This window comes from Plectropomus leopardus, chromosome 6 (genome assembly GCF_008729295.1).
Source record: "Plectropomus leopardus isolate mb chromosome 6, YSFRI_Pleo_2.0, whole genome shotgun sequence".
Classification (NCBI taxonomy): Eukaryota; Metazoa; Chordata; class Actinopteri; order Perciformes; family Serranidae; genus Plectropomus; species Plectropomus leopardus.
In genome coordinates, this window is record NC_056468.1 from 36,091,909 (window position 1) to 36,113,679 (window position 21,771).

At 40.5% G+C, this 21,771-nt stretch overlaps 1 protein-coding gene and 1 non-coding gene across 2 annotated transcripts; one reads left to right on the plus strand and one right to left on the minus strand.

Moving 5' to 3' along the window:
* The first annotated feature begins 12,501 nt into the window (after positions 1-12,501).
* LOC121944731 (cilia- and flagella-associated protein 157-like) lies at positions 12,502-18,630 on the plus strand. The gene is made up of 9 exons (XM_042488620.1): positions 12,502-12,701; positions 13,844-14,115; positions 14,700-14,862; positions 15,375-15,621; positions 16,177-16,277; positions 17,246-17,441; positions 17,804-17,919; positions 18,018-18,176; positions 18,525-18,630. The coding sequence occupies exons 1-9, from the start codon at positions 12,613-12,615 to the stop codon at positions 18,628-18,630; spliced, it is 1,449 nt and encodes a 482-aa protein (XP_042344554.1). The 5' UTR covers positions 12,502-12,612.
* On the minus strand, positions 17,031-17,102 carry trnac-gca. The gene has a single exon. It is a non-coding gene; the product is annotated as a tRNA-Cys (tRNA).
* Positions 18,631-21,771: the final 3,141 nt, after the last annotated feature.

A 21,771-nucleotide genomic window follows, 5' to 3' on the forward strand; every position in this document is an offset into this window, starting at 1 on the left:
TTAATCACAATAAAATGGAAAGAAATGTGGTCGAAGCTGCAGCGAAAGAACAGAGAAGAAATTATTTAAGAGTCCATGAACAGGAGAGGTAAATTGTAAAATGTGCGCAAAACCTTTCTAGTATTTCAACAGACTCAAAACAGTTAAACTACAAGTCACATCCACCCGTTCACACACATTTATCATTTATAAGATCAGCAAGTTAGCTTGATTTCTTTTGAAAACATTGGAAGAAGGCAATGAGCAAAAGAAAAATACAAAAAATTACTAAGAAATTAGATCAAAATACAAGAAAATTGCCTGGATTTTGGTTTAAAAAGTAAGAATGATTTTTTTTGAAATTCTAAAAATAAAAAAGGGAAATGACCTGCTGAAGATTATAGTAATTCAGTAAAATTATTTATATATGTCATTATGATCATTCGCTATAAATATTTTTACCCAAGCTTTTGCCCTTAGACATTTTCCCCAAACTATTAAAAACAACTTTTCTAACTATTGTAGTTTTCTGCTTTGCTCATTATCCAGTGTTGAGCTTCACTAGTGGAATCACTCTTTGCCTTTTACCCACATTTTTGCACCAATTTACTCAGAGTCCAAAGGATTGAATACTTGTGAGAGGCATCTGAAAGCAGCACAAGCAAATAAGCTGGTGGCCGAGGCTACCGTATATGGTACTATTCAGCTAAGCATTCACACGCACAGCAAAGACGACACCATCGGGAGCAATGTGCAGTTGATGTTGTTGCCCGAGGATGCTTTGACATGCTGACAGCAGGAGCCGGGCGCCGAACCGGCGATCTTCCTGTCAGTGGACGACCTGCTCCACCTGCTGATCCAACTATAATCATCACGTTCTCATCCTCACTCGTCACATGGTGCCACTTTATCAGTGAACTTACGCGTCGATATATTACACTCTAGGTATCCTTCTGCTCCCGGCGTTGGTTTCCGTGTGCGTAAAACATAACGGCGCGCAGCGTCCGCCCACCATGTGCTTGTGTTGACATCGCCGGAGCAGCATCCCAGAACGTCAATAAATCCACGTGCACGTGTCAAAGTGTCCCTGGGCAAGATGCTGAACGCCAAATTGCTCGTCATCGCTGCAACATCACTGTGTGAATGTTTCACCATACGAGGTGGCACCTCATACGGTAGCCTCGGCCTCCGGTGTGTGAATGAGGTACTAACGGTTTTAAGTGGTTGGAAGACTAGAGATGGACACATAAATCAAATCTATTATCAAGGTTCAGTCACCGAGGGGACATATTTCTTTTGTTCCTTCTTCCTCTCCTCATTTCCTCTCCTCTTCTTGCGTGTCTCCTCTCTTTGTTTCCTCTCCTCTGCTCTCCTCTCCTCATTTCCTCTCCTCTCCTTGTTTCGTCTCCTCTTCTTGCATGTCTCCTCAGTTTTGTTTTTTCCTCTCCTCTCCTTGTTTCGTCTCCTCTCCTTGTTTCGTCTCCTCAGTTTTGTTTTTCCTCTCCTCTCCTTGTTTCGTCTCCTCTCCTTGCGTGTCTCCTCAGTTTTGTTTTTCCTCGTCTCTCCTCAGGCTTCGACCACAGAAACTCTCACTGAAGCTCCTGGAATGTTTTGGAGAGTCTTTGATCGGCTGCCTGCCTCTCTCTCTGCACGCAACACACACAGCACCGCATGCAACACGCCGAGCTGCCATTTAACTGCAGCATGCGACCTGCAGTCCCACATCACACACTGCTTCCATAAGCTCCATATTTTCATGAATACAGACGCACACAGGCTGCACGCAGGACGTCAACACTTAAAAACATCTGCATCACACACAGCAAGACTCACAACACCACATGCAAATTCCTCTAGTGTCAATTAATGCTGCACGCAAACACACACACACACACACACACACTGTACACACGATGTCACGGTCAGCTGAACTCTCACTTTCACAGTGTTCATCCAACACGTTCTCTCTCCGAACCACCTTTAGAGTCCAACCCGAACGTGGCTGCACAGCATCAGACGAGAACGCGCTGATGGCCAGACGGCACCGTGTGCATCCACGTGCACTGTGCACAAGCATAAAACAAATGAAAAAAGGACAGCGTCAGGTGATAACGCTGCCTGTAACCGCGTAATATAAAGAGTGCGCTTATAAGACGGAGGGGAGATGGATGTGCTTCTTTTGCCTAAATCCGACCGTCCGTGACTTTGCTGCCATGTGCTGTTGTGTAAAGAGGACTGTGCTGCTTGATTTCGTGATTATTGACAGTGATATGGCTTCATACATGTTAGAACGTAAACATCTGACAAAGAAGGATGCATAAAACGTTACAAGCAGACGCAGATGGTCGCTGACAGAGCTCCTGGATGAAAGTCCGGGTTTGTTGGACCTTTCCAACGACCCTCTCGCCCTAAAGGAACTTTCTAGATCCTTATACGATGTTGTTTTAACTGCGAAAGGTTTGACCTGACCTTGTTATAAACTGATGCTGCCAGAGGCGTTGTAAACTGACGTCGCCATGTTGGGATAACATACCTTCACAAAAGGTAAGCCTTATTTGTATTCGTGCATGACGGCAGTATTTTGCAGGGTGGGAATGAGAACAGCTGAGTCTGGTTACTCATTCCTGTCGCAGTGGCCCAAGTTTAAACTCAAATTTTGAGAACTTTTCTGTGAGTAAATGTACAAAAAATCCTTTAAGTTGAGAGAGTTTTGGGGGCTGTTTACTCTGCAACGGTTCTTGCATAAAACCTTAAACTTTTGTTGCATTTGGCCTTTTGTTCACATGATAACGATGTTTTGGGGGCCTGAAAATGCAAACTTTTGAAAGCAGGTTCCAGAGACAGATGTTTTTTGAAAACGCCACCTTTTCTGTCTCCATGTAAACTGGCCGGCGTGGATCCTCTGATAATGGTGACGTCAATGGTAACAAGTACAAGTTGGATTTATTTTATGACTCTACGGTTTAGTAGCACCCCTCTAGCAAAGTCCAGATTTGTTGCAGCTCTACTGTGATCAGCGAAGATTTTCGCCATCGTCCTCGTTTTTTTACTCACCGCTCTGCAGGAAAACGCCTGCATGTGCAGGAGGGTGGTCTTCTTCTATGGTGTGTCATTACAAAGTCACACCGCCAGCTACTGGCCTGGCGTGCATACTACAGCGTTTTCGGTAGTTTTTGTGGATCATTCTCACAATGTTATCATATGAATATGGATTTATTTAAGAAAACACAAAGGAAGTACATTTACATTTTTAGCGGGCCGTTCTCGTCTAAACGTGGCCTTAGGTTTCTCACGAGGATTAAAGATCTGAAACGTTTCCCTCTGCTGCTCTGAGATCCAGCAGCGTGACATCACAGCCTCGTGTCCCACGAGAGAAGAAGAAGAGGACAAAACAGAGAAAAGAACAACCGACTAATGAGAAGTTGGATCGTCTCCATGACATACGTGCTGCTCCAAAATTAACCACCATGTGACCCGTCTGACTCTGTGCTTCATTAAGTCCTGATTCTCAGGCTTCTCGGCTCTCTGAGTACTCGACAGATCAACCAGCGCGAGTTCAAACCCCTCCGAGTGGCTGCGAGTGAATCACAGAGGGAGTGTCGGAGGTTCAGGCCCTGGCCAACGGGAACACATTCTTCACCTGAGTGCTGCCTTTGTCCCCGAGCCCATTTTTTTATAAGTTCATGCACTCAGCTTGTCCACACCCAGAGTCAGTGAAAGAGCAGCAATAAAAGAGGAACAAGATCTCAAAGTGCTCATTAGTTCAACTGATCAAAGGTAAATTTAACTGTGAGAGAGCGGGACATCTCTCCTGACTTGAAGTTAATACGACGTTACATCAGTCATCAGAGTCTTTTAGTGTTTTTGGATTCATGCTCCACGACGTGATGCATTTTTCATTTTTTCATTTCCTTCTTCCTGTTGTGATAACTGTGTGTGTGTTGATGCATGTGTCCTAAATGTAGTCCAGATTGTGTATTTGAGTGTAATCAGTGAATTTGCAGCTCAGCTCCTACAATAAGTCTAAAATACACTGTGGAAACTAAATAGTTACATTCAGACTGTTCAGGTCCAAAAATGCTCCATTGAAACCCATTCAAACTGACATTTTTGATCCCACAGCCATCAGAGCAGAAAAACAGGACTTGTATTATTTCTGGGTGTCATTCTGGGCTTTTGACTCTGAATTTGTCATTTTGACTATTTTCCACCTGATGAGGTCATTTTGACCATATTTGGCATATGGAGGAAATACATGCTATTTCCACTAGGTGACCTGTCACAGTCAATGTAGCTGCTGATCACTGACATATCCCAGACTGTCAGCAGCTACACTCACACACTGACATATCCCAGACTGTCAGCAGCTACACTCACACACTGACATATCCCAGACTGTCAGCAGCTACACTCACACACTGACAGATCCCAGACTGTCAGCAGCTACAATAATCTATTATCTATTTTTTAAAATCTAAAAACCTAGTCATCATGACAAGAACTTGGCATTCAAATGGTTAAAGTTCTGAAAATTAATGAATGTTTGATCATTATGATTAGGACTGATGTTGTCAAAAAAAGTCAAAGTCAAAGTTGCTGCTAATCCTTGACGTATTCCAGGCTGCGATAATAATAAAATCTACTTCGAATGTAGTGTATTAAAAAATAATATTTTTTGTGTTTAAAAACATAGTGGCATCATGACTAATATCTGGCATTAAAAAGAGTAAAAATTTTCAAAGTAATTCATATTTGATATTTATGATTAGGACTGATGTTGGTTTAAAAATCAACTCAATGACAGCAGAAAATAATAAAATAATGTATAATATGTTTTAAAGCTTGATTTAAAAAAGCGCATTTTGCGTAAGTGTAATAATAAAGCGGTGCTTAAGGGGTTAACTCAAAGCTGATTCCTTGTGATCTTTATTTTTAACTCTGTGTTTTGTTCACACGCTGAAAGAAAACAATCCTCTGCGTTCAGAGCTGGTTGTGCGTCGGTGTTTTGTGTTTCGCAGCAGTGAGAGGTCACTCTTTTGTTCACAAAACAGCGTGAAACTTCATCCAGCTAAAGTTCAACAAGTCTGCCGCCGCGTCCCGAGCTGACTCACTGCGCGGACACTTTTACCCCCGACAGCAGACGTTTGTGCCAAAAATAGTCCTTTGTTAGCAGAAAAAAAAAACCTGCAGAAAAACAAAACCTGAGGGTCTGTGTCAAGCCCAGTTTGAGTGACGAGTCATGAGTTTGAGGTCTTCTCAGATTCAAGGTGTTTTTCAGCAACGTCAGACAGGGTTTCACAAGTTGGCACGGTGATGAAGATTTTATCTTTTAACTCTTTGAAACCTGAGCGAAGGGTAAGTAGATACAGAAGGTCACCGACAGAGCGGCACCGGTCGATGAGAACGTGAAAGGTGGCCTTCGGCGTCGGGATCTTCAGGGATATTTGATGACTTCAGAATGAGAACAGGTCGGTAAATCAGGTCGGTTGAGTTTGAGTTTCCTCTTGAAACAGACTTTTATCAGAGTGTTTCTGATTTTACTTTTACTTCTTTTGATTTCCTTTAAACCGTCTATTACGTTCACGGTTTTTATGCAGCAATTATTTTTACTTTCTTTTTAGGCATTTAACTTTATGACTCATTTGTTTCATTTTGATTTTCTGTCTCGTGAGCAGTTTGTAACACATGTTTTGAACTGTGCTCTTTAAATAATTATAATTATTATCATTATCATAATAATAATAATAGAGGACCTGAGAGGTATAATGAAAATGTTTGTATGAAGTGTTACCTGGATATGCACGTGATTGGAGGAGACGTTTCCATGCACTTTAGTAACCTACGGCTACATGCAGCAGGGCGGCATTAAGGTTTCTGCTCGACACCTGACCTAAATCTGGAAACATTTCCTTTTCTGTTGTTACGGTAGGGGAAGGTGCTGGGTCCTCTTGTGAAAGTGTCTGAATGTTACAAATAATCAAACGTTTTCACTCTGTCATGCACGTGTACATATTAAAAGCTGATTACTGGGTCGTTCTCACTCCCAGAAAGTCTAGTGCAGCCATTGTGTCAGGGATTTTGACGAACGCACCATGCAGCAGACAGCACCCACTGTAATACAAAAGGCTAGACAGTTCATATATGGAGCATGAGACAGGATGGTCAAACAAACGCTGGACTTTCACTCTGGAAGCTGCTGTTTGTGTCCTGTGTGAACCCAAAAGTCAATGTTTTCATAGAAACATAGTGTGCTGGTGTCTGCAGCATACAGTGCTACTGATGTATGTCTCACTACGTTATGAGGTCAGTCCCAACCACACTTATTTTAATCCAAATCATGATGTTTGTCTTTAAATCTAACTACATACTTTTGCTGCCTAAACTTAAGGACATAAAAACATAAAAACAAAGTGTTTTACCAGCCCGTTCTCATCGAATGGCCTACTGCAGTATGGTCGGTGATTTAGGACACTGATACACAAAGGCAACTTTTGTAGGTACAATACACCAGCGACCAGCGACAGTTTTAACAACATCATATAAGGAGCCGGAGAGTCCCTATAGATCGCTCTACAGCCTGCGTCATCAAAAACATCGTTAACATTAATTTAAAACGGTCAGCAGTGTCTAAATGTCTGGCTATTAAACGTGTTGACTAGACTGAGGACACATAATTGCATAACAGTTAATGTTTTATTTCCAGATGCAGCTCGCTGTGAGGATTCAGTTTTCAAGATTTCTGATTGTTTCTGACTCTGAGCCTACGTCACGGTGTCTGACGCTCTGCACATACCCAGTTAGCAGGGAACGTTCCCACAACATTTGCTAACAGTCCATACCAGTTGCAATAATGTTTTAAAGAAAACATTTTGACCCACTCAGTAATAGCCACAGATTTTGGAAGTCGGCCACCATTTCTCAAATTCAGCTCGTTGAGGTAGCATTTATGATCTTTGGCGGTTAATCCTCTTGCAAAGCTTAACAAGCTGTTGCTCTCCAACATACCTCCATTGCCAAAATGCGTTCACACAATTCCTACATCTTCATCATTTACAAACCGTAAACAGGTCTGCGGGGCTGGTCCAACAAACCCTGGACTTTCACATGGAAGTCCACTGTTTGCTTCCCTTCTGAATGTTAAGCCAATCCACGATGTCTTCTTCAAAAACTTGAGAATATGTTGTTTTTACCAACTTTTTAACTTTATTTTGAAAAAGACTGCAGCTAACGAGGATAAACTTTACATTTTCATGTGAAAATTTAAGTGTATTTTAAAGAGACAAGAATGATTCAACAAGTGTAACGTTATTTCTCAGAACATCCAAAGCATCATCCATCATATTGAGACATGTAGGTCTGATGACAAAGCATCGTGTTTTGAGAAATTGGGTTAAGAACATTTTTTTTGTGTCGGCTCATATGATGATCCTAATGTCTCAGGTTCAGGTGCAGGTTTGTGCTCTCTGGAAAAAGGGAGGAGATTTGTTGCAGCAACGTGTGAATTCTCGGTATTGACCCACAGAAGCAACCAGAGCGGATGTGACCGACAACGCTGTTGCAACACGTAGAGAAAGTGATTAACAGAAGCAGATTTACACGAATTCCTGACATGACGGATATCAGTCAGAGCGAGACACAAAGACTCGATTAAAGGAGTCGCTGACCTTCTGTACGGCTAAAAAAATATGTTTTAAATCGTCCCTGAAACGCTCCTCTCTGCTGCTGCCAAACCTTCTGTCGAGCCCCTGATGTTGCGTGATGCTGCAGGAGTTGCTGTCTGTTGTTTGCGCTGCGTGGCAACAAAATACCGAAGTGCTGGTTCACATCTGCCGAGAGGAAAAGGCTCGTCCCCTGGGCTCTGAGGAGGCACGAGGCGAGACACGTTGGAGCTTGAAAATCACGGTTATTACAGCTTAATGATACAGCGGAGCGGTGATCACAGCAGCTAACACCCTGCTGCAGGAATCCAGCAGCATCTTTCTGCTTTTGTCTCAAAAGTCTGGAGGAAAATTCCAGTTTAAAGCTGAGCTGCGGTTTTGGCAGCGCTCCTGATGGTTCAACCAATTACTCTCAGTCAGGAATTTAAATGAAGGTGAACTTTATAATCATTACATCCATGAAACACCTGGGAGGTTTGAGGAGATGAATTTGGGCTCTTTAGTGTTTCCAGTTCCATTGTTGCAAAACAAAAAAAAGACTTGGGATCACTTTCGGTGTCATTCGTTGATTTGACCTTCGGACCGGTGACACGGTTTTGTTTCTGTGTCTCATGATGACTCAGATGTTAAATGTCAAATTATAAGGAGCCTGATATAAATAATTACAGCCGAAGGTGGAAGTTAATGTTGGGGTGGATCTCAGAGGTCGACTGTGTGAACCGAGTTTCTCAGAGCTACACCTGAAAGTATTTCCGCAGAAAGTTAATAAATACTTTTCTTATTGCTAATAAGGGCAGGGCGATATGGAGAAAAGTCTTATCATGATCATTTTTTTCATATCGGTCGATATCGATATATATCACGATATACATCAAATCACTATTTCTGTCGAGCTTAAAGGTTCCTTTAACTCCTCAGTGAGACATGAAGATATCATAACCAGTGATGCACAATAATGATCATTTAAACCGATAAACCGATAATTTCCAGCTTCTATTGGCCGATAAGATACCGATAACCGATAATTTCTTTTTGTTTGTTGTTCATTACCTGACAAAAAGCTGTAAAATCACATTTTTTTAGAAAGTCATTTTCAAGAGCAAAATCAGTTTCATTTTTATACTCACTACACCTGAACTCAGACCGTGTCCAGCGTGTCCTCTCATCGTGTCCTCTCATCGTGTCCTCTCATCATGTCCTCTCTCACACACAGAGCGAAGGAGGGAGGGGGGAGACGGCGGCGGCTTACACCGCCGGAGAATGAGACCGGAGCGGACATTCGGAGACATGGGAGGAGACACCAGCGGAGAATAACAGCGGCGCGGACATTGGGAGACACCGGCGGAAGACCCGCGGAGACACCGTTGGACAATGAGACCGGAGGGGACATTCGGAGACACTGGCGGAGACACCGGCGACAAATGAGTGCGGAGGTTATTCAGAGACACCAGAGGAGACACCTGTGGAGAATAACAGCGGTGTGGACATTGGGAGACACCGGCGGGAACACCTGCGGAGACACCGTCGGACAATGAGAGCAGAGTGGACATTCAAACACAACTGGCATTATCTCCAAGTCTTATAATAACAAAAACAAAAAGGGGTTTTTGTTGCTTTGAACACAGCTGGAAATGTCCGAAACTTAAACTTTATGTCAAACTAAAAAAGTTTTTCGTCTCTCTGCATTTCATGGTATCTGTGGTTTGCAGAAACCTACAATAACAACATTTTTGTCTGGTGATTTATTTGCAATAATCTAATTGTCAAAAATCAGAAGCTCGGAGGTTAAAATCTTTTCGTAATCGGAGAGTGAAATGTTTGGTATGTGACCTCAGATGAACCTGAGCTGACTGGAGACAGCGTGCACCTGTGTGAGGACACCTTCAGGTGCACTCAGTCATTTTCATAGCTGAGGTTTCTCCTCCGCCTCCCACAGGTATTGAGCCCGAGGCCGGCGCACCGAGCCTCCGCCGCCTGTGTGTTCCCGGCTGTTTTTCTGCATCCACCCAGCAGAGTCAAGCCTGCGAGGAACATCCCTCAGAAACTCCGGTAATGTGCTCTTTGCACGAGAGTGAGAGGACGCTGTTTCCCGGCAGGACAGGATGAGACGGAGCGCAGAGACGGAGCAGTTAGTGGTGGAAAGTGCGGGTGTGGAGGCTCTCACGACACACAGACATTTGTAAAACAGAAACTTTAACCCTCAATCAGCGTTTTCATTTTCACATGCAGATGTGTTTCCAGTTCCTGCTGCTGTCACTGCATATTTTTTTCTACACATTATTCAAACTTTTTTTTTTTTTTAAATTAACCCTCTGAAACCTGAGGCCACACCTATTTTCTTCACAAGCTATTAGAGCCTGAAACATGAGCAAAGTGGTTTGATTTTTCTTCCAAAAATTTAGGGAAAAAACAACTTAGCAAAAAATGTCCAACAAATTGCGAACATTTTCGAAAAATTACTTAAAGATGGGGGAGTTATTAAAAAAAATCCAATAAATTCTGTTACTGTAAAGAAAATTGATCAAATAAATACATTTTATTTTCATTTTAGTGTTTATTTAAATTTTTTAATTTTAGTATTTATTTAAATAAAAATCAATCTAAAAAAATCTATTCATTTATAGTTAAAAATGTTAAAGTTATATAATGAGAATCTTACAAGTGTATTAATAAACAATAAACAAAATAAAAAATAAACACAAAAATACATTCAAATAATAATGGCTCTAGTAAGAAAATCTGTATAAATTAATGATAGAAAAAAAAGTCAATTTAATATAACAGAATTACAGATTAGTCAAAACACTGAAATGTGTCAAATAAAAATATATGCATGAAATGAAAATGTTTTTTTAAAGCAATTTTAATGCAAAAATATCTGCTTTGTTTCAGATTTGTTTTTTGGTCAGTGGGTGGAGCACATTTAAGGACTTCTGACGTCATTATTCCCTAAATCTGAGCACGTGTGACAAATATCAGACGCCACAAACGCAAAAACTAAACAAAGAAACAGACAATAAGAGTCAGAGTGATGACAGAGGACACGGCTGACATTAATTAACACTAACTGCTCATTAACAGCAGAGACAGCACAACCTCTCAAACAGGACAGACTGGCATCACGAGCCACATGCTCTCTTTAAGTTAATTAATTAACAGTCAGTAAATTTGCTTTTTTTTTTCCTGGTAACTAATTTGATCAAATGTTCGTGTTGTTGCAGCAAACACTGTTTTGCTCTTTGGGCTTCAGAACAAACGTTACATCATGTAATAGATCTCTGCGTGCACGCTCATGCTCCAAACCTTTAATTTCATGACTGAAATCAGCAGCAGGTGTGTTTTTCTGTGGCTGAGCAGAACACAGCCTGCTGCAGAGGGGAGAGGCTCGCCCAAAATAGCTCCTAAATGAAGCTATTACCTGTCTGCTGTGTGCTAAATGTGTTTGTTTCCACTGTTGTCATGGCAGTCTGTAATTAAACTTAGAGAGGCGCACCGTGTTCGTTATTACTCAACACATCAGCTCCTCCTGCTCACATTTCAAGCTGCTAACAAACACTTTTTTTTTATTAAAATGGTCCATTTTTCCTGCTGTGGGGACAAAGTGGGGTCCACAGGTGTGAAATGAACCCCTGCAGACGGCTTTCTGCAGGACAATAGATTGATCAAATGTTGCCGTGATACATTTCTGCAGATAAATGATATTTCTTCAATGATGTTGTTCGGGATAAATGTTCATGAGTTTCTCAGCAGGAGGAGACACCTGAGTGAGGCGACAGTTCAAGGCCACCAAAAACCGGTATTTAGATATGTATTCCAAAAGAACCAAGTCTCTCCTGTTTTAACCCTTTAACAGGCATTATAACCGCACAATTGACATTTTTTGCAATAAAATTGCTTTACTTAAAGTTTTGAAAAACCCAATTTTTATCTTATGCATTTTTTTTCACATAGTGTATTTTAGTATTTTGATTATGCTAGCATTCTATTGTATTTCTATTATATCAAATTGACTATTATTTTTTCAATTCTTTTTTTATTTATTTGTTTATTTTATGAAGTTGCTTTGATTTTTGGATTTTTTTGTTTTTCACCAAATATTTTATACAGATTTTCTTTTTACTAGATTTATTTTTATTTTGTGTTTATTTATTTTTTTTATAGGTTTATTGTATGAATGTTTTTATTTTCAGATTTCTATTAAATTACATTGACTTTTGCACTTTTTACAAGGCATTGTTATATTATATTTCAAATAAAATGATACATTTTGTTAACATTTCTAAAGTCTATATGCTTAAATTTATTATTATTTAGCAAAGGCATTTTTAATGTGACTCTAATATTGTTTTCTTGTCACCATTAACTAATTTCTCCCAATTTGTTGGACATTTCTTGCCAAGTTTGTGATTGCAAAAATCTACTTAGCATATAGTTTATTGAAAATAATTAGTTTTGTGCATGTTTGTGTTTTTTGTTTTGATTTTTTCATCTAAAATATTCATCTGAATATTTTATAATTATGACTTTGACTAATGTTGGTCACAAAAATAAACTCTGAATTAGGACTGGGACCTTTTTTTTTTTAAATTAATGCAAGAAATAATTATTACATGAAGAAATAATTATGATAAAGTTTATTTTATTGCACTTGTTAAAACCAGAAATCTAGAAATCTAAAGGGCTAAAAGAGGACAAACACATGTACAGAGTGACATATGAAACGAGAATAATATCAACAGTAAATTGTAGTAAAAGTTTAAAAATTTAAAATGAAGACAGTTTGTTTATTTTTGTAAAAGTGTAGAATTTCCGACTTTCCCTGAAGGCAACATTTACCTAGCAACAACATGGACGTTAGCTTCTGAGCTAGCTACGTTATTCTGTAGACTTTCTTTGCAAAATACCCCGAAAAACGGATAAAAAAACGGCGAACGGCAACAAAAAGTTTGTTAACATACAGCGAAGAGACAAATATATGTCCATGGCGGATATAATGTCTTGTGAGGACAGAGAAAAGCCGTTATATTTGACACAAATTCAGTTTCTGGATCAGCAGCTGGAGAGGTGAGCCGCAGTTAGCTTCAGCTAACGCAGACTGCAGTCTCATTTAGTTATTTTTAAAAAATTATTTAAACACGTAATTATACATACATATAGATTAATATTTGTATTCATTTATTATAAATATTTCATTACTAATTTTATCTTATGTTTTTGTCTTTTTAAGTGAGAAAATATTTTGTGACGGCTTTATTTTGTTAAGGTTAGCTTTTTAACGTTAGCCGGGTGATGTTAGCCCCGTTAGCAGTAGCACCAGTTTGTGCCTCATTAAAATGCTGCGACAGAAAAAATTCAACATCATTGCCACCGACACAAAGTTGATCATGTTAGCTTAAAACTTAATTTGATTAAAAAAATCAAGTTACAGACTAAATTTGAGTGATTAGAGGCTAAAATTTGAGGTCTGTTTATGTGTCTGTATAAGTGATGTTAGCTCCGTTAGCATTAGCACCAGTCTGTCAACAAGAAAATTACCTTAAGATTCATTTTTTAACAAAGACAGAAGGATTATTTGAAAAATAGGAGGGACTGTCCAGAAAATTGTAATTATTATGATTCAATATTTAACATTATGTCTGTAAAGAAATCTGTAATAAAGTATGTAAAATAAATTTTTGTGTTTGCTTTTCAGATTTTATTTTTCTACATCTTGCTAAGTTGCTCCCATGTCTGAGAAAAAAACAACAATTTACTCAGGTTTAAAGACTTAATTATTTAATCTGACTCTATTCATCAACTAATGTTTCAGCGATTTTCTAGCTCTCCAACACTTTCTCTTCTTTAAAAAATACTAAAAAAAAAACCAAATTTCCAAGAAGTGTCCCACTAATGTATTATTATGACTTAGTTATTTTTTTGTTTGTATTAATTTAATATAATTTTATTTAGATTATTTGTTATCGTTTTTTTTAAATATCATTTGGTAACATTGTATTTTATTATTTTATTATCATTTTATTCAAATTGTTTTTTGAATTGTTTAGTTATTATTTATTTTTAATGTTCAGATATCATTTTATTTCTATAATTTAGTCATTTCATTTAAATAAGTTATTTTATTTTTACTGTTACTTTAATATTTCATTTATATTATTTGCAACAGTAATCACAGTACTTTAATGTACTACTATCTCTTCTTGCTGCAGATGTCAGCGTCGGTGTGACGAGCTGCAGAAACAGAACAAAGACCTGACCGACCAGAGCAGCACGCTGGAGGAGGACACGAGGGACATCAGCGAGTACCTGAGACACTCGGCGGTGGAGACGGAGAAGAAGGTGGAGGAGCTGACGGAGCGTCTGCAGAGTCAGCAGCAGGAGGAGCAGCGGGTCAGAGAGGAGCTGGAGCTGCAGCTGCGCCGGCAGCTGCAGGAGCTGCAGGAGCACCTCGATGAGCTGAACTCACAGAGCGCCGTGCACGGTGACACACCGCGCACACACCTTCATTATTATTAACCATTTATATGCACAAGTATATATACATATATCCCATCATACAGTCACACATTCAGACAAAGAAAATAAAATGAACAATGACATTATTAATAATAATAATTACAATAAAAGTTCTTTTTTATTATTATAGACAGACTGAATTACATTAATAATTTATTTGATTTTTTAAAATACTAAAGTTATATAACAAAAATGAAAGTAATAAAATAAAATGAGATAAAATGAAATAAATAAAATAAAAGTCAAATGCAGGATTAATACTTTCATGTCCAAATAACATTTCCTCTCAGTCGGTGAAACATGTTTACAAACAAACTCTGTTTGGCGTCTTCCACCTGAAGCCCGGTACGCACCGTGTGATTTTGGGCTGTCAGATGAAAGATGACCATCGTGACAGAAACGTGCCGATATTTCTGCTCGTGGCTCTAAAACGGGCGAGAGAGGTTTAAGGACAGCTGCCGTCAGAGACAGCCCGCGATAAAACCCTCAAACTCTCTGAACGCTTTTTGTTTGCAGCATCGTCTCCGTAACGCTCCTCTCCTCCCTCAGCGGCAGCGTTTGAGGAGCGGCAGGAGCTGGAGGAGCAGCTGCAGCGTCTGATGCAGCAGGAGTTTGACACGGAGCCTCTGAGGACGCAGCTGGTCAGCGAGAAGGAGGAACACGAAGCCGCCATCGACAGTCTGGAGACTGAAGCCGAGTTGAAGCTGAGCGGGTAAAGACGGAGTTAAACTGACGGCGACGCATCTACAGCAGAGACACTCAACTTGCTTTACCCACTTTTAGGATTTTTAGGACATTTCATACATTTTAGAACATTTCTGGGATTTCAGGATGTATCTCAGATTTTAGGACTTTTCTGCAACTTTAAGACATTTTAAGGGTTTCAGGAAAAGCTCTATTTTGATGCTGTTTTATGTCGCTGACATCTTATGGAGACTAAAAGGACAAAAACTATTCAGAGTGTCTGTCACTTTATTTTTATTGTAAATTAGAACATATTTGGGGGGCCACCAGGCTCTTCTTTGGGGGCCATCAGGCTCTTCTGTGGGGGCCACCGGGCTCCTCTTTGGGGGCCACCGGGCTCCTCTTTAGGGGCCACCGGGCTCCTCTTTGGGGGCCAGATTTGGCCTGCGGGCCAAAAGTTGCGTATCACTGTCATAGATAACGATCGTCTTCTTTTGACCTCTAAATTGACACTAAATGTCCTTCGTCCTGCGACACCAGGGTGGCGGAGGACTTGCAGAGCGTGGTGAAGGACTGCATTCAAACGCGGGTCTCGGACTTGGTCCAGGAGGAGCGGGCTCAGCACAGAGAGCTGCAGGAGAAGGTCCAGATCCTCCTGGACGAGTGCGTGGATCTGTGGAGGGCCAAGGAAGACCTGGCAGACCAAGAGGAGCTTCTTCGCTTCGAGATGAAGAACCTGACGAAGGATTTCGAGACCGTGGCCCAGAAGAGACTCGCCTGCCAGAAGGTAAGAGGACCGTAAATGTCAGGTGGACCGTTTTAAGGGACGAACTTCTCCTCTGAACGTAACCGGCAAAAAATTCCTCACACGACTTTTCTTCATCCTCATTTGTCGATTAACACAGCAGCACAATATTCAGAGTGAAGATGAGCCCAAAGAACAAAATTAGATTAAACTGCACAGATACGGGGTTTTGAATTTCTTATAAAACAAGTTGTATTTTTGACATTTAGCAATCAGTAACTAAATAATACGCCCAAGAAGTGAGGGGAAAAAACATGAAAATAATAAAATATAAATCTTTTTTTTCGTATTATTAAAAAAGTTAATACAAGTTATAAAATCATCTTAATTAATTAGAATAGAAATTTTAAAAAATGCTACGACCTTAAAATACCTAAAACCTTATTTTCAGTTCCTTTTCATGTCAACTTTCTTGTCACCTAATTTCTTGCAAATTGCCAAGTTGCTCCTCCCAGTTTTAGCCTTTTTAAAGGAAAAATAAAAAATGAAAAAATCCAGTTTGCGCAGATTTCTGAGGTGTAAATCTTGTGTGTTCAGGAGGTGGAGAAGCTGACGAGGAGGTGTCGGCAGCTGGAGGAGGAGATAAAGAGGTGTCGCATCGTCAGACAGAAAACGCTGGAGGAGAACGAGACGCTCAGGTGGAAAGTTTGCTCTCTTCTGTCTGCACCTAAAACTCACTTTCAGTGTCACTCTGTGTGTTTCCCTGCAGTTTAGCGGAGCGACGGTTATAGTTAGTTTAACTGGACTCTGTCTTTGTCCCAGTACACCAGCAGCAGGGAGAATCTGCTGACTGAAGTCTGTCTGACTTTTTTATTTAAAATAAATATCAAAGATCTTTTTAAGTCCTACGCCAAAAAACTAAAATGTCTCTCCTCAGTGCTGACTTTTTTTTTAAAATGTCTGATCCATTTTTCACCCCTCCCCCGTCATAAATAACAAACAGTCCCTACGAGGACGACTAGGAGCACACGCACAACACCGAGTCCACTTAAAGTCAGACTGAGGTGTTTACACGACGGAGAAAATCCTCCTCCGGTCAAAGTCTCGGGTTTTAGTCCGACTTCCAGAAATAAGATTTAGTCTGATTTCAGTCAGACTAACATGTTCACATTTATTTCAAAGTCCAATTTCAGTCCGACTGACACAAAAATTATTATTATTACATCATGTAAACACACTCAGGTTCATGTAAAGTGCATTTCAGGGGTGTCTGGTGTCTGTCCTATCCAATAAAGACAGAAATGCCAATAAATAATCTTTAAAGTGCATTTCAAGAACATTATAATCCCCGAGATTCAGAGCACGAGACCCAGTTTTGGCAGAATCCACCAGCTTCATTCGCAGCAGAAATCTGACCGTCCACTCCGGTGAAATGTTGGTAAATGGGAGTCAGGGGGCATCTGGAATTGAACCAGAGACCTCTTGATCTGCAGTCAAATGCTCTACTACTGAGCTACACCCCCTCTGATGACCCCCCTCTGTGCGTGCGTGCGTGCGTGCGTGCGTGTGCGTGCGTGCGTGCGTGCGTGCGTGCGTGCGTGCGTGCGTGCGTGCGTGCGTGCGTGCGTGCGTGCGTGCGTGCGTGCGTGCGTGCGTGCGTTTTCAGACGGCGGCTGGCCTCAGAGTCACAGAGGCTTCAGCAGCAAACAGCCGAGCTGGACGAGCTGAAGACCGAGCTGCAGACGGAGAGCGGCGGGACGGAGCGGCTGAAGGGCGTCCTGCAGCACGCAGCTGCCACCCTCAGAGACATCCTGAAGGTCCGAACACACGAGGACGAGCATCATCTTCACCTCAAATACCCCGTAACAAGTTAAAGGCTAAAACATAGAACTTCTGCAATAACGTCAAAGGTTAAAAATAAAAAAAAATACTTCTGGAATAATTAAAAAGTTTAAAAATCAAAAATTACTTCTGCAGTAATATCAAGTTTAGAAATCAAGAAACTGCTTCTGGAAAAACAAAAAAGTTTAAAAAATTCCTGACCTCTCCAAACATATGTACATATATATATATATATATATATATATATATATATATATATATATATATATATTATATATATATATTATGATGCACACAGATTTTGCAGTTTTGAATTGTGTGCCAAAACACTAAACTAAACTTGCTGTTGCTTTACCCTGCTGTTGTCTTCTGTCCTCTGCAGAGCTCAGACAAAGTGTCTCAGCCTCAGTGGACGACGCTGCAGGAGCTGCTGCGCAGCATCGAGCCTCAGGGCCCAGGCTCGTCTCCTGGGCTGACCTCCGACCTCAGACCGGTCAGGTACTGAATCAGCCTCCGCTGCATCGCTCTGGTTTCTGCTGCTTGTTGTTATTTTTTTGTTAGTTTATAGTTTACATCTTCGTGTCCGTCCTCCACAGACCAGAGAGCCTGAATGTGTCCACAGACCCGCTGTTCCTGTTGTTGGCCCGCTACAGACCGGGCGACCTCGGCCTCGTACCCCGACCCACGAGGAAACACAAAGCGGCCCCCTGCAGGTCCGGAGCTCCGCTGCATCCGGACAGGTCTGTGATGAAGCGGTGAGTCTGCGGGGCGTCAGTCCTGTTTTCAGTCTGTCCTCAAACAGCAGACATGAGGACAACAAGTGAGGCGTGTGCATTTTAACTACTTAAATAAAGTCATGGAAACAGGAAGAGATATTAATGATTGGTGAAAACGAAGGGTCGACAGATGATCTGTTATTGCACTTTTTTCGTGTCTGCAGAAATCACTGACCTGTACTGTTTCACAGGTTCGGAATAAGAACGGCTGATTAATCAATTAAGCCATAAATAGAAATAGACCTCAATTTTTTTTTGTTTTTCAAGAAGTATTTTTCTGTGTTTCCTTTCTTTGTGTAAATGCTGCTGCTCTGTCTGTCCCCTCAGGACGCTCTGCAGACAGAAGACGTCCTCCTCCTCTCTGCAGACCGCTGATCCAGACTCACTCAACACCAACAAACACGGAGGTTTTTTCCTCCTGATGCCACATTAAAAAATAAAAGGTTTAATCCTGCTTCTGTTCTGACTGCAGACCTGTGTGTGGACACGAGGAAAATTACTGAACATTTACAGCTTCCACATGAACTTTTTTAACGATTAAGATTATTCTGTCGACTGTTTTCCATTCACTGATGATGAACTGAGTCCAAAAATGGAGACAAATATCCATCGAGGGTTCCAAAAACAAAATCAGACTCCAGCGAATGTTGTGTTTCGTGACCAGCAGAGCAGAATATTTAATTTACGGTCATCAAAGAGAAGAAAAGCTGGAATTTGTCACATTTGAGACACTGGAACCAGAAAATATATTTACCTAAAAGTTTAGTTGGATTTTTAAATTTTTTTTCTATGTTTAATATGTATATAATATATAATTTTAAATGTTTAATATTTATTCACATGATCATTGACGGACAGATTATTGGCTCGCCAAACAAATAACACTGATTATCTCCACAGTGTTTACAAAATGTTGAGCCAAGCTGAGGTCAAAGGTCAGACTGCTGAACCACGATGACCTGCTCACTCTGAAGCGTCGCCACCGTTTAAAAATGCACGAGCCTCACAGCGAGGACAGGAGGACGGAGCAGAGAGACGGGGACAGACTGAAGACTCAGCAGACGTCCTGCAGACATCGCGAAGCTCCGGCACCAAAAACTGGTCGGCCTCTCTGCAGGTAATCCACAGCGCCACACACACGCGCACACACATATACACGCACATGCACACACATATACACGCACATGCACACACACACACACACGCAGGGACGAGACTTTCTCAGCTCTGCAGAGCTGATTCTTGTACAATCAGGACTTAAAATTAAATCTTAAAAATAGTTTTTTTTAAAAACATTTTTAACCCTCTGAAACCTGGATCTACATCAGCTGTCTTGTGCTGCCTTCAGACACATTTCACGAGTATTTCAACCTTAATTTATTTTCATTTGCAAAAAAAAAAAAAAAAAACCTAAAAATTAGCTTTAAAAAGATGAGAATGAATGAATTACTAGAGTTATATCAAATATCCATGAAATGATTCTTTGGAGTAAAAACATGAGATTAGAAGCAATGAGCAGCTTGGCAAGAAATATCCCAAAAATTGCAAAAAAAAAAAAATAGTAAAAGGTAAAAAAAAAAAAAAAAATTAGTTTAAAAAAAGGTAGAGGATATTGGAAAATTATTTTTAAAAAATTAAGAGAAATTGTCCAAACCACTATATTGTTGATCACTATAATTTTATATTTAAAATTCTGTTTCAGAAGAAAATAAATATGAATAGATATTTTTGTTAGGTTTTTTTTCTCCTTTTTTGCTTATTTTCAGGTAATTTTCTTCCACTTGTCTTGTTAAGTTATTCATTTCCTTCTTGCCATGTCTGTGAAGAAACCAGTTTGCTCAGGGTTTAAAGGGTTAAGCGTTTGATTATTTGTTTTTTACTTTAATTTGCTTTCTTCTCAAGTTGTTCATTGCGTTCCTCCTTCTAAAGAAATCAAGCCTAATTTCCCGGGTTTCAAAGGGTTAAATGAACTTAAGGTTACCAGATGTTTTGGTAAAATTTAAAGAGAAGAAATCTGCAGTTATGTTTCCCGTCATTATATCGTGTTATGAGAAAATTTTTTAATAAAGGTTAATTTTGATTCATCTTATCAAACAGCACTCAGTGTGACTGTGTGTGTGTGTGTGTGTGTGTGTGTGTGTGTGTGTGTGTGTGTGTGTGTGTGTGTGTGTGTGTGTGTGTGTGTGTGTGTGTGTGTGCGCTGGTGAAACAGGAAGGTGGAGCCATCCTGGAACATCCAGCTGACACTGAGATGTCAGCTGGATGTTCCAGGATGGCTCCACCTTCCTGTTTCACCAGCACACACACACACACACACACACACACACACACACACACACACACAGAGTCATGAGGCTCTGATACATTTGAGGATTTTACCTTATTTTTCTACAGAAAACCTTCAAAATGAGCTGCCGACAGAATCACACGTACTTTCTTTCTTTCCTGCAGAGTCACTCTGCTGTGAAACCCAAAATCAGACAGGAAGTGTGTAACTGCAGCTGATAACTGATCTTTCACAGCGCTGCATTTAACACATCTCATCTAAAATCAGGTCACAACTGCACCTTCCGAGGAAAGAGCGAAGACGGAGGAGATTAGTTTCAGCCAATCACACACACACACACACACACACACACACACACACACACACACACACAGGTAAACAGAAATCCTCATAAAAAACAGTTGTATCATATATTTATGTAGTATTCTGTGTTTTTTTATTACATATTTTTGATTGTTACTTCTTTGCTAAATTTTCAGGTAACTTCTTCTTATGTTTTTATTATTATAATTATCTAATTAAATAGGTACTAATTTGCATGTATTTTCATAACAATGATCTGAATATTGGAGAAGGTCAGCCTCAATTTTTTTTCTCACTTTGTTCTCGTGTTAGGATCAATGGTTTTTTACAGAGAGAATTTTTTTTTATGTATGTATGTATGTATGTTTTTCTTTTATGAATACAAAGATGTTGAGAACAGAGAGAGGAAGTCACAGAGAGAGCAGCTTCCTCCTCCGATGATCAGCTGATCAGCTGATCGGCTGACCGTCAGAGTTACTAACTGACCGTCAGTAACTCTGTTTGTCTGGTTTCAAACGAGCCCACGCAGAGAAGGGAATCCTGGGAAACATCATGAGACAAAGTGGACTTTTTGTCCGACAACAGGCCGGTGTGTGTGTGTGTGCGTGCGTGCGTGCGTGCGTGCGTGCGTGCGTGCGTGCGTGCGACGTGCGTGCGTGCGTGTGTGTGTGTGTGTCGGACAGACACATGAAATTCTTTTGAATGAGGTCAGTGAACTAAAGAGACCCTCCTCTGTCCTCTGTCCTCTGTCCTCCGTCCTCCGTCCTCCGTCCTCTGTCCTCCGTCCTCCGTCCTCCGTCCTCCGTCCTCTGTCTGTTCTCAGGTTGTTTCAGCGTAAACAGTCAAATGTTCAGCAGGATCCATCAAACAGGTACACATCTGTCACACATCTGTCATTATTACATATTTAACACCTCCTCTGCCCTCTGACCTTAAACATCACTTTTTTGTGCTGCATCTTTCAAAACTCTTTAAGCCTCTGAA

Excerpts from the sequence above, each read along its gene's own strand:
- LOC121944731 (XM_042488620.1), top strand. The coding sequence starts at position 12,613 with ATGTCCATGGCGGATATAATGTCTTGTGAGGACAGAGAAAAGCCGTTA. Across the intron at positions 14,116-14,699 it reads CTCACAGAGCGCCGTGCACG|CGGCAGCGTTTGAGGAGCGG; the intron begins GTGACACACCGC and ends CTCCTCCCTCAG. Across the intron at positions 17,920-18,017 it reads TCCGACCTCAGACCGGTCAG|ACCAGAGAGCCTGAATGTGT; the intron begins GTACTGAATCAG and ends CGTCCTCCACAG.